At 39.6% G+C, this 12,291-nt stretch overlaps 2 protein-coding genes across 6 annotated transcripts; both read left to right on the plus strand.

Annotated features, from left to right (window-relative positions):
• The first annotated feature begins 243 nt into the window (after nucleotides 1-243).
• LOC111329237 (uncharacterized) lies at nucleotides 244-6,914 on the plus strand. Of its 3 annotated transcripts, XM_088729339.1 has the most exons (6): nucleotides 244-1,895; nucleotides 2,385-2,424; nucleotides 4,033-4,100; nucleotides 4,395-4,793; nucleotides 5,442-5,579; nucleotides 5,979-6,914. In XM_088729339.1, exons 3-6 carry the CDS (start codon nucleotides 4,040-4,042, stop codon nucleotides 6,152-6,154), a joined length of 774 nt encoding a protein of 257 aa, XP_088585465.1. In that variant the 5' UTR covers nucleotides 244-1,895; nucleotides 2,385-2,424; nucleotides 4,033-4,039; the 3' UTR covers nucleotides 6,155-6,914. The 3 variants fall into 3 exon arrangements, with proteins under 3 accessions (XP_088585465.1, XP_022789607.2, XP_022789606.2); XM_022933872.2 differs by lacking the exon at nucleotides 2,385-2,424 and having other exon boundaries at nucleotides 1,294-1,895; XM_022933871.2 differs by lacking the exons at nucleotides 244-1,895; nucleotides 2,385-2,424 and having other exon boundaries at nucleotides 2,437-4,100.
• A 728-nt stretch (nucleotides 6,915-7,642) lies between these two features.
• LOC111329209 (uncharacterized) lies at nucleotides 7,643-11,980 on the plus strand. 3 transcript variants are annotated; one of them, XM_088729340.1, is made up of 6 exons: nucleotides 7,643-7,790; nucleotides 8,595-8,684; nucleotides 9,246-9,326; nucleotides 10,146-10,547; nucleotides 10,981-11,016; nucleotides 11,515-11,980. In XM_088729340.1, the coding sequence occupies exons 2-6, from the start codon at nucleotides 8,624-8,626 to the stop codon at nucleotides 11,604-11,606; spliced, it is 672 nt and encodes a 223-aa protein (XP_088585466.1). In that variant the 5' UTR covers nucleotides 7,643-7,790; nucleotides 8,595-8,623; the 3' UTR covers nucleotides 11,607-11,980. The 3 variants fall into 3 exon arrangements, with proteins under 3 accessions (XP_088585466.1, XP_022789572.1, XP_088585467.1); XM_022933837.2 differs by lacking the exon at nucleotides 9,246-9,326; XM_088729341.1 differs by lacking the exons at nucleotides 7,643-7,790; nucleotides 9,246-9,326 and adding an exon at nucleotides 8,339-8,389.
• Nucleotides 11,981-12,291: the final 311 nt, after the last annotated feature.

Genomic DNA, 12,291 nt, shown 5'->3' on the forward strand with positions numbered 1-12,291 from the left:
GGTTTTGTTTTGTCGACATAGTCGACTGCCTTATCTTTTCACCGATTGACTAAGATACGATTTGTAACTAGCTATAAGCCGAATAAACTATGATAGTAGACCAATTTTTTCTGTGCTTTCCTTTTCTATGGAAGTCGTCGGTAATATGTAGTTCTATGCCGGTCAATCGTGATCAGTAAGACGATCAGATTGTCAGGTTATACACATTCTAAAGTTTCACATTTTATTTCAGCCCCGCGGAAAAAGTTCCCTATTTCATAACCGTGGGCTTCTTTAGGCTCTTACAGGGGTGTAATTTTTTGTGTTTGGTGATTTCCTTGATTAGTCAGGGATCGAAAGGCTTCGCGTGAACTGCGAAGAACTTAAAGCAATGACCGATATTCGTGACACCATCATTATTCCACGAGGAGTTGAACTGCGATTCTGTCAAAGATCAGTTCGGAACATCACTGAAAACTATGAAACCATAAACAAAATCGTGAGCCATCGACGACTGGAGAGTCTGCAATCAGGGTGCAACAGAACATCTGTCTGATAACTTTTCAGAAAGGCTGAATAAATTAGATTCTGTCGGTTAAGATTTTTCTCTTTGCCGGTAATTGCTCTAAAAAATGTTTCTGACCTATCACGTGCAGCTTATGTGGTATAACAGTCAGGTTTAGGCGTGTCCTAATGATTTTAAAGAATTTCTTTCGATATCTATTCTCGGCGTTGCACTTTGAACCTACAAAGGTTAATCAGTGTGGCAACTAAAAAAGGAAACGTATTTCCCATGGCAGAGAATTACATGAATCATCATTTTAATGCACTGATGTTTTCAAGGCTTTTCAATTGATTTGCACGCGGGTGACATTTCGGGCCCATTTTGTATTATTACAATCTCTAGGGTATTTTGTTGGGACAGTCTTGATAGCTGGAGGATGTCTTCATTTAGATATACGCAGGGGATTCTTATAGACGTACACAAAACGCTTATCGTTTGTAAGCATATTACACTGTTTCGTCAAAGTTCCCTAACTCTATGGCGGATCCAGGGGTGGTTCGGTTGAACCCCCTAAATTTTCCCTCAAAATACTGGAAATCATGTTTCCGAAGATCTAATTTTCAGAATCTCCCGCGGGAGCATACCCTCGGACAATTCTCCGAACCCCCCTTGACTAAATCCTGGATCCGCCCCAGCGGACTGATAATTTTTTCACCCTAAAACTCTGTTTGCACAAGCATTGCCAAGGTATTGTTAACTAATATGTTATGAGTTACTATGTTGGGTTCAGCAGGTCGTATCAATTCCCTTACCGTGTCTTCAGCTTTAGAGAAGTGACTTATGTATGCGTTTTGGAAGAAATGGTGAAAATTTTTGTCTCGTTTCCTAAATGACCATGGAAATCATTACTTATGGGATGATAATCCCGTGGTTTGGATTTCGATTTTTTTTTATTCATGATACAAAATAAACAACGACTTAGCCTGAAATTTAAAATATTCGCAAAGGGTGCCTTTAGCTTTCGACTCGCTTTGTCTACTGGACGCTTGAAATATGTGAATTTTCGGCTACATGACCTCGCTTGTCAACGAGTTATTTGAAAGGTAAAACAAGTTCCAAAAGGGAAAAAAAAGACTCATTTTCCAATTTCGGTTACTCGAAGGGCAGACAGTATAAAAAGTTTGCTTGCCTTACCTCAACTTTTTTTATTGGACTCGGCGTAGTATCAATCACGAGTTATTGATAAGTCAAACGGTCACTGAACCTTTGTACTTTGTTCGAATTCCTCGGGCACATGACAGCGCACGTTTTCGCAACTGTTTTACTAATGCTCTGAAATAAAGCCAAGTATCTGTGTTTGTCGCAGCTCAAGTCAAGTTAAAGCAGTGGTAGCATCTAATAGAAAACCAAGGTAAGAAAAATTATCTTAAAAGTTCGTTTATTTGCTCGCTGTACCGTACATAAGATGGGTATGAATTTCTGCTCGGAAAAAGATTTCCTACAGAACGATTATTATAATTCATTATTTTTGTGCTCGCGCACGCAAACCCGAGGTAAAATCGTGACTGTCGAGAACTGTTTAAATTCGACTGGTATTTTTGCTTTTCATGAACTCCCTTTAAACACATGACGATCCAAGTTTAAAGTATATACATGGTGAAAAATTTCTTCGGCCCTGACACTGAAATAGCATAATTTGTTTTCGTGTAAGTAGTATCGAAAGTTATATAATTAAAGAAAAACAGATTTTCTAAGCGCTGACGCGCTAAAATTTTCCACATTCGCACAGACGACTGGTCAGACGGATGGTGATGTGTTCAAACAGAACTTAATTTTTTCTGAATTTTTGAAAACTGCATTTTTTTTTCGCTTACACGACATCTGGTTAATTGGAACATAGAGGTTGTTTTGGAGTTGGCATAACTTTCCCGTGACTAAAGGTATTTGTTTAACTCACTGGTTTTAATTTACAGCTACAACTTAAGAAAATGTTTCAAAGCTGTTTGTTTGTTTTTTTTTTGGTTGTGGAACTACAAAGAACCGTTAGGCGGTGCTCTCGGCTCTTTTCGGTACATCGTCTTGTTCTTATCGTTCAACTGCTTTGTAATCAATTTTCAATCATGGCGCCGATGAGATTAACAATGTCAAATGTAACATAACTTCCACTTCGTTCAATGGTATCTAAACTTAACAATTATATATTCGCATTTTGAGGCTGAAAGCCATTGAACAAAAAAAAAAATTTGCTCAACCAATCTTACGCAACCTGTGATCAAGAATAATCATGGTCGGTCAAAATTATAAAAAAATTTCTAATACCATCTGTTACACGGACAGATTAAGATAAAAAACACGTAAATAACAATAAATAATCTACATTGGTTATTAGAGAAAAAAAATCAACCGAATCCACCGAAAAAAACAATCATAGAAAGTTACGCAATATCACGTCGCATTGACCACTTCCATAAATGGCTGCCGGATTAATATTCTTTTGTTTAAATTTAAATTAGCCTTTCTGGCCTCGTTCTCCAGTTCAAAATTCAAAAGAATACATTATCTCAAGCGAGGCTAGTGAGGCTAATTTGAATTTAAACAAAAGAATATCAATCTGGCAGCCATTTATGAAAGTGGTGTATAGAGTGGTTATTTAAAAAGAATAAAATGAATGAATATTCAATTATGATGCTTAAGGTTCATCACGTTATTTAAATTGTGCCCAGAGGGTCAAGAGTACAACCTTTACTTGAAGGGAGGAGGTCTCGTCAGCCCAACTCCAACTGGGTGGCACGCAATTTTTGAGGGAGAGTTGCGTGACATTACAGTAAGGAACTGAGACTAAAGAAATAAAGCTTGTTGCACATGGATGAGTTATGTCGCGTTGTTCTTAAACTGTTCTCAAACTGTCTGGACATATTTAACAGTGGAGTGGAGCATTTGTCTTAGATTCTCATTAAAACGGTCTTAAATGCGAGAGAGAAAATTTTACATCACCTAACATTACGTGACACAAATTTTGGCCACCCATTTCTATGAAAAGTTTAGCTCTTACCTTCACTTAAAAATGAAGAAATTTAGCATCGCAAGCACGTGGCAGTCATAGGCCACCATCATACACGTGATGTTCTAGCTCTAAAATATCTCTAAACTCTTAATTAGCCAACAAAGAGCGACAGTTCTTCACTCTGTAGTCGTGGAAGTCTGTTTTTGTTCACTCAACTCTAGTGCGTGGTATCTAATTTCTCGTTACAGCAACACTACTTAGGCTCGATTACCAGCCGCTGTTCGGGAACCGGAGCCCACGCTCCTCTCCGAACCCACGAGAAGTGACCATACAAATTCTCTTTGTCGGTATCATAGGAAATGTACAGAGAACAGTATGAAGAATATGCATGCTGATGTTAGGGTGTAAAATGGTTAGAAATAAATGTTGGGATGCTGACTGAAACTGAATAAACAGGACAGATTGTGAGCGAATTTTACTATCAAATATGAGGGCTCCACTCTCTCTCTCTTTCTCTCTCTCTCTCTCTCTCTCTCTCTCTTAGAACAAGAATGGAAAAACAGATCCTGCTACAAATTTTCAAAGGAATTTTATTCATGAACGTATTCATTGGTAAGTAGGGAAAATCAATGCTCTTTGTTTCTAGTTAACCAGCAACAGTGGTGGCTACCAACCGTCTTTGTTTTCCGCAAAATTTTCGCAGTCTGAGATGTCACAGAATGCGGAGAGAGCGTTGCGTTACATTCAAAAGAACGCCTGCCGACCGCAATAGGATTAGGGGATCTGTGGCAAATTTCGGAAGTTGTCGGAACATCTGCGGTATTAAAAAAAATTGTCGGAATCGCGGACGGTGAGTAAAAATATACTTTCACTCAATTCCACTCTATTTCTTTATCTTTTCTTCAGCAAGAGACAAAGTTGCCGCAGTTTATTGCCCTAGTCCGCCAATAACATATGCTACAGAAGGCGATAATGTCACCTTGTGCTGGCGAATTGCAGAAAACTCTAGCATTGTAGCCCGCTATTATGTTAAGGCCCTGTCAAGGCCAGTCGAAGCTGAAATGGACTCGGTCGGCTCTGCAAATGGGACTGGACATTTTGAAAGGGTGTACGCAAGCAAACATGACGGAAATTACATCAACAGAGCCACTGTATCTGCCGATTTACCTGCCGGAATGGTGTATCTCAGGATTACAAACTACACCAGACAGATGGACAATGTGTACTGTGTAAAGTACCAAACCCGGGATGGCAGAGATGACTCAACACCATGTCATTCTCAAGCGCTGTTATTGCGCAGTGTTGGTGAGTACCTTACATGTAAATTTGATATGCTGGGTTGCAACGCTTTTCCTCATCTGAGCGTATTCGCTCATCGATAAGTTGAACTTGGCAACAGATACAGCCGGTCTGACGGGACCACAAACTTGTAACTTTCCACTAGACGTGTCCAAAGCGAAGCGGTTTCTCGAAGTGGGCGGTGTCGAGTGTTAAAAGTGTGTACTGTGATGGCGTAGACCAGAGCGTATGTCGATATGTCCGTTATGCTCCTTGATTCTGTATGGCAAAGGTCTTGCGATCTTGCTATTTAAACGTCATGAACAAAGAATCTTGTTAACTACGCCATCATGTTTAGCCCGATTGACAGAACTTTTGCACCGTTTCATTGAGGTGCGACAGCAACTCTGACGTGGAAATAGTGCGTGAGCCCTGTTGGATCTTGTTGTGGGCGTGACGAAGGTATACGGCCAGATCACAACTTTGACATCAGTTAACTGAACCACCGTAACGGGTACAGAAGTGGGGGTCGTTTTTGGTTGATTGCAGCAAAACGGTCGGATAAGCTTAACTGATTACATATCTGTGAGGGATTTTTTGTTTTTGTCTATGTTCATCAAAATAAAGGACATTTTAAATATAGCCAAGTACACTTTCTATGGAATCTATCCACAGACCTTCGTGAAGTTCCATTTCAAACCACCACAATAATGGCAACAGAAACCACCACCAAACCTACCACAGCGGCGAAAGTATCAACCAACCCCAAAACTGAGATGAGCACAACAACAACACCAGAAGCTACAACTGAAGGTGGGTGGATATGGACTGTACTTAAAGTTCGTAATGAATTGGTTGTTCCCCGGCTGTGCTACATGCGAGGTCCTGTAAAAGCCATATATACAAAGTCGTACGCACATATTTAGCGGCCCACGCAACTTGAATAAGCCGGGTTACCCCAGTTATAATTACATGAAGGTGTTGGGGGTATACATATATATTACGTAGACTGAAGAAGTTTTAACAGTTTGGTAGGAAACACGAAAAAGATGAGAACGAGCTTCAACTGAGGAACGAGGGAAGTTGACGATGGTGTGGAATATCAAAACTGATAACAAAAGATGAACTTGAAAAGTACAGGCTTCATTTTACTAGATGGACAAACTATCAAGTTGTTCACCTCTTCTCTAAATTATTTTTTCTGCTTTTCAGGTCCAACCACTATCGAGGCTTCTCCCTCAAAGACTGCATTGATAGTTATGAGCTGTTTGTTTGCTATTGCCCTCATAGGCGCCATTGTTGGCTTCCTTTTGTTTTGCAAGGCAAGGAAACAATCTGACCATATTCCCGAGAAAACGAAATGTAGAGATGAAACTGAGCCACTTTAACTACCCTTGAAACTAACTGATCCAACAGTTACAACATTGACTAAGTAACTGGTCATTATTCGTCACCTTGGGAGAGAGGAGGGGAGGCTGAATGATAAATTTTACACGATTCCAGGCTCCTTGTCCCCCCCCCCCCCTCATTGGTCGTTCATTTTCTATAATACTTATCCCCTATACACTCTACCAGCAACGTCTGATCTCCCCTGCGCCTTCCGTTTCCCCTGAAAACAATGTGATCCCCAAAATTCCTCCCCCCCCCCCCTCTCAGGTAATATATAACTACTGGCCTTTAAGACCTTGTCCATACTTGGCAGGATAACAGACCCTTCGCAGCTAAAACAGGAGTGTGAACATTTGTTTGTGCCTATTTTGTTTTGCTGTTCTTGTATAGTTATCGTTATGTTATGTATAAAAGTTTGAGCCTATTAACATCTTTTGATTTAATTTATTTGTGAATAGTGAGCCATGGAAGCCATAGCCTTGACAAATTTTCAAGCTTTGATTTGGTGCCAATGAGTGAAACTCCGCGTGTCTTGATCGTATTTTTTTGAAAATGTAAAGTCGAACTGTTAGACCTCCTCTTCAGTTTTAGGTGTACTGAGTTTAATCTAAGTGAATTTTTCTCGCTTTTGCGTTTGGCTTACCCCGCAGGCGAAGAAAATATATAGTTTTATTAGTGTTCTTATTTCTTTATTTATTGATTTTGCTTAGGACTTTTAATTTATTTTAAAGTAAATAAACTTTGAGTGACTTTGGTAGATGGCTGTTTCCCCTTTTAGTCTGCGCTTTCGGAATCACTCATCTGCCGATTTTCAGGAGTGATTGAGCTATTCAGATTGGGCGTTTTAAAATCGATCAGATCGGAAGGGTCATAGATTCGTCTCCTGTCAGTAACACTCGTTATTTTCTCTGTTCTGTAAGTTTGCTGGGTTGCTGTGACAACATGTGACATAATCAGTCATTTTTCGCATCATCATCATGCTCAGTGAGAACTTGCCATCACCATTCTGATCTGTCTATTCAGCATTTCAGTGAGCTGATGAGCGCATTATAAAATTATTTCGATTCTTGTGTCCTCGAAACACAGGTCATAAGTTACCGGAACATACTGAGATTTTACGTGACACACCCGTAGCTTTGGTCACACAAGCGAAAACAATGGCTTTAACAATGTAAGGAAGCAATTAATTTTTCTCTCCTCTGCTATAGCCAATTTATCTTGGCTAGAAGTAAAACAACATTTACCCTCCTCTCCTTGTGGTATGTGGTATGACGAACTGACTTTTCGTCATTAGCGTCGATCGTCTCGTTGTACAGCAGGATGGCTCGAAGAGTTATCCAATTCAACGTACTCTCCCTACTAAGATAAGTTTCCCAAGCCTTCCTCCCCCACCCCACCCCCACAATGCAGGACCAACACGGAATCCCTAGAACTGACATCGACCCTCGGATTATAAATCGGGATTTTTCGGTATTTCCGCCTTCTAGTAAAACAGTAATGTGATGCCAAGCACCAGGGTCACAGACGCGTAATATTTCCATTGCGTTCAGTGTGGTAGACGTTGTGTTCAAGCGGGAAACAGTGATATCGCTCAAATCGACTTGAAAGCATTGTTCGGATCAAATATAAACTAAGGTAAGAGCTTTTCAGACTTGTACAAGATCTTTCATTTCAAAATTTCCTTCAGAAAATCCACCGATAAGAGTACATGGGCGGGGGGGACGTATTTCAACGGAGGAATCGGTTTCAGTGGGTTAAAATTATTTGATTTTTTGGTCGATTACATCTATCAATCGGAAATCAGAAATCATTAAAACAGTGAAGAAAGTCTTGTGTACTTCCGAAAGGTCACTCCATAGTCTTATATAGCAAAAGTAATTTCTAAATTGCGTGAGCCTCATAGTAATGGGTCGAAATCATACATCCCGTAGACCTCTTCATGGCGGGAATGATTCTATATACTTTTATGTGTTTGAAAATAAACCTTCTAAACCTTACTTTTAAGTGAAAATTCTGTTAGTTTTAAACATGTTGTCAAGGCTAGAATGACAAATATAAATGAACATCAAATATCCCTAAGGCCCGCCATCACGGTCTTCAGTCGACAAGTTCACGCCCCGCATCACGCCCCCACCAGGACCAGGGAGACTGGAACGCAATCACGCAATAACGTCAACATACTGTGGATTTCATTCGCGTGTGTTATTTAACTACTATCTATGTTGAAATGTGCTGTAGGTATACACAAATAACTCGGAGTTAAATAGTTCCGACAATAATTTGCCAGATTTTACGAACGCCAGAAATTATAATTTCTGTGGCGTTAGAGATTTTACGAACGCCAGAACCAGGCCAAAACTTTGAGAAGGGAATTTTTCATAATTAGTTTGAAACATCATCCTCTCTTGTTTGAAACTTTCTTGTTTTCTTACTATTCAGAGGCAACTTTTCGTTTACCAAGGATCAGAATGGGACAGCACATCTTTCTACGAATTTCCATCGGTATTTTGTTCTCAGGCATTCTCAATGGTAAGTATTTTACCTAGGGGGTGGGGATCACATCACATGATTCTCAGGGGGGGGAGGGGGATCATTCGTCGCCCACAGAGTATAAAGAAGGGAAATAGACAATTGGAACTGCATATGAGTGGGAGTCATTAGACTAAAACAGAGCCTTAGAGAGATGATCAGGTAATTTTTATTGTGACTCAAACAAGATCTTCCGACACTCCCCCTCCCCCCCCCAACCCTCCCTCCAGCAGGTAAAAAATGGCCGATCCTGTAAAAAAAAAACTTATTTCAACTCGGATCGAAGAGCATCGCATAAGTGCTAGTATCTACGGAAGAAGGGAAACATTTCAAGAAAAATTTTCGCCTTAAATACTGTAATTTTTACCCCTATTGAGCGATTGTGGTCACCCTTTACTGAGTACCAACGGCCTTTTTGTATTGTACTTCACCTGATTGAACGGTCACTTAAAGTGGGTCCAATCAAATAAAACAAAAATTAATCTTTTAAGTAAAATTTGTCCACGTTTGTCACCCCAAATTAATGTTAGAAGCATTTAAAGCGAGGTTCTGTACATGTAGTGGTCGATTATGACATGGAATGGACTATGCAGTTTACAACGTCAAGACAGTTTGTTCGAATTAACATCATTTCTAAAGAAGGTAAGGCTATTGGTAGTTCATCCTTAACACCCTAAGATCAGCATGCATATTCTCCATACTGTTATCTATACATTTCCTTTCGTACTGACATGGAATTTCTAACGCCACAGAAATTATAAACAATTACTGGATTCGGTTTTTGTGATATCGGGAATAATCAAGGTCGAGGTAAGTGTTATCAGCCGAAGCCGAAGGCTGAGGCTGATAACACTAACCGAGACCTTGATTATTCCCGATATCACAAAAACCGAATCCAATAATTGTTTTATTATACATTGTCTTAAAGAAAATAACGCCAAACACATTATCGCTGCGAATACAATTTATTTTCGAACACTTAAAAATGTACAGCTGTGTGGTAAACAAATTTTCACCATCTTTTGGGCTAATTCATTTCTGTCGTGTGGTTCCTGGATATTTTTCTCTTTAAGGCATTCGTAGAACAGTTCCTTCGCCCCTTTTGCCGATCTTTTAGTATTTTCCGAATCTTTACCTTCAAGTAATTTCTCAATTTCTCGCTAGGTCGATTAATTACTTCGCTGTCCGTGAACTTGACATTGCTCCACCGGAAATCATGCATTGCGCGCGCAACCTACAGATTACTCACTACTTTGTAGGTACAGATTAGTGAATAATCTGTAGGTTGCCCTGTTTCCCAGAATTAACTACGGGCGTTTAGCCAATGAGAAAACGGATGGTGACTACAATGTATAATAAAACATCTTACTGTACTAATATACTCCACGCGAACTACAATACTGCCCCCGAAAGTACGTCAAGGCATTTAAACTTCTCACTGTCCTTACTTCTCTGCTTTAGCTGGATCTAATGTCGCTACTGCTTGCCCCAGTCCTCCCATAACATATGCTTCAGAGGATGATGACATCACTCTGTGCTGGAAGCTTTTACCGGAAGCAGCTAACAGTGCCTATCTTCGCCGCATTACTGTGTCCGCCTTGAAAAGGCCAAATGAAATAGACATGGAGAAAATCGCATCGACAAATAAGACTGGACAATTTTTCAGGGTATACGATTCAAATCACAATGGTTTGTACAAAGACAAAGCCACTGTATTCGCCGATGTATCTACCGGAATGTTTTATCTCAAGATAACAGACTACAGTAGCGATATGGATAATGTGTACTGTCCATTTTACGAGATGACTGTCATCAATAACATTCCAACGTGTCATACTCAAGCGTTGTTCCTGCGAAATGCCGGTGAGTAAGATAAGGGTGGGTTCGTTGGTGTTAGGTATTAACAGATTACTGAGCAAACATCTGTTTACCTGAAAAATGTTTGAGGTGAGAGCCAGGAAGCTAAGCTATTTATGAGGATGTTAGGCTAGGTTGGTCTCAATGAGGTTAACCGTTAGTCGTAAAACGGCAAATAAAAAATAATAATAATAAAATAGCCGTTAGATGTAGAATTGACAAATTTTAACTGTTAGCCTCAAAAAAGTTAACCGCAAAAAAATGTTTTCTTTTCAAAGGCAACGGAAAGAAATTAACCGTTAGCCGCAAACTGGCCTAAATTTTCACGGTAAGGTGTAAAAACCATCACCCCATTGAGGTCTCCTGATAGAGAATAACTGGTATTAATATTGTAACAGATTCTCTTTGTATTGATTGTTGTCTACGTGCCTTTTGTTAGCTCTGAAAACTACTGAGATCTCCAGACCAGTGGAAGGTACGTGTTATGAAATAAACGTCTCAGCCCCATTTCCAGGTTCCCTCCTCTTCGCCCCTTACCTCCCTGAATTCTCATATCGGGGAATAATTGAGGATGGAGTAGTAAGGAGGGGGGAGGACTCTAGTGAACGTGTTTCCATCTTTGCCAACAAAAAGTGATGATTAAGGATGATAACACAACATGGCGGGCCATTAAACATCTTACAGAAGTGTTTTAATGGGATTAATCCAAAACCGTCAAATGGCCAAACCCTCAAAAGTGCAGAATTTTTACCACCAACCAATAAAAATGTAAGACAAAATTAACAGTCACATCGCACGGCTCAAATGGCGTCTGCATGTAGGAAACAGGCGATGCTGTGGCTATATTTTGGATGGCCGAAGTTAAAGCACCATAAATTTCTAATATACTTAAAGTAAAAAAAAATGAATATTCAATTATTCGCGGAATTGTATTCTCACTGCATCCGGTAATATACGTGCGTTTCCCTTCCAGGACGAACGTCATTAAGCGTCAAGTATACACCTTCTGGTTTGATGAGGACCTGTTTGATTGCAATCGCTGCCACTATTGCCGCTGTTTTGTAACCTAAAAAAACAAAAAGGTTTAAAAAGGATTCGTTTAGAACATACCACGTTACCTCTTTGCTTTACCTTTTTCATTTATGCATAGATCAGTATCTTTATTTACACGATAACTTGGTGCCTCTCCATGACATATAAACTCTGAGGTCCAGTGCCAAACATTGTCGTAACATAGCAGACATCTAAAAGAGCAGAAAAGCGGAAAAACTAGGAAAAGAAGCTATCTGAGACATCGCACTGGCCAGCACTTGCTGCAAATATAACTAAAACTGCATGTTATTAAAGAGCATTGTTGCCTCATCTAAGAGCATAGATGCTACAATGTACAACAACCAGAAATTCAGCGCTTAATTTTAATAAATTTACATTTCATCGTGTGTGGTATTTCATTTATTATTATTATTTTTTTTTTGTATTAGTGGGCTTTAATTTGGTAAGAGAGCATAGCTTTGTTTAGTGTTCAGTACTTCTGTGAAAAATAAGTTAGTTTCATTATCTCAATGTAGGGTAAAAACAGCATGAAAAAAAATTGTAACCATCCAATTTCTTATGTCTGTTATTTCTTTCACGATGTTTCAAGACTTCACCCTATTATTTCCACTGTATATAAAAGGCCATCCTTTTAAAAATCCTTACCGATGAATGGTCTTAAAAGCTTCTTCTCACGAAGAGGGGTGGTTAGATGGTG

The sequence above is a fragment of the Stylophora pistillata genome, chromosome 8, assembly GCF_964205215.1.
Source record: "Stylophora pistillata chromosome 8, jaStyPist1.2, whole genome shotgun sequence".
Lineage (NCBI taxonomy): Eukaryota > Metazoa > Cnidaria > Anthozoa > Scleractinia > Pocilloporidae > Stylophora > Stylophora pistillata.

Excerpts from the sequence above, each read along its gene's own strand:
- LOC111329237 (XM_088729339.1), top strand. The coding sequence starts at position 4,040 with ATGGAAAAACAGATCCTGCTACAAATTTTCAAAGGAATTTTATTCATG. Across the intron at positions 4,794-5,441 it reads GCTGTTATTGCGCAGTGTTG|ACCTTCGTGAAGTTCCATTT; the intron begins GTGAGTACCTTA and ends ATCTATCCACAG. Across the intron at positions 5,580-5,978 it reads ACCAGAAGCTACAACTGAAG|GTCCAACCACTATCGAGGCT; the intron begins GTGGGTGGATAT and ends TCTGCTTTTCAG.
- LOC111329209 (XM_088729340.1), top strand. The coding sequence starts at position 8,624 with ATGGGACAGCACATCTTTCTACGAATTTCCATCGGTATTTTGTTCTCA. Across the intron at positions 8,685-9,245 it reads GTTCTCAGGCATTCTCAATG|TGGTCGATTATGACATGGAA; the intron begins GTAAGTATTTTA and ends CTGTACATGTAG. Across the intron at positions 9,327-10,145 it reads TAACATCATTTCTAAAGAAG|CTGGATCTAATGTCGCTACT; the intron begins GTAAGGCTATTG and ends TCTCTGCTTTAG.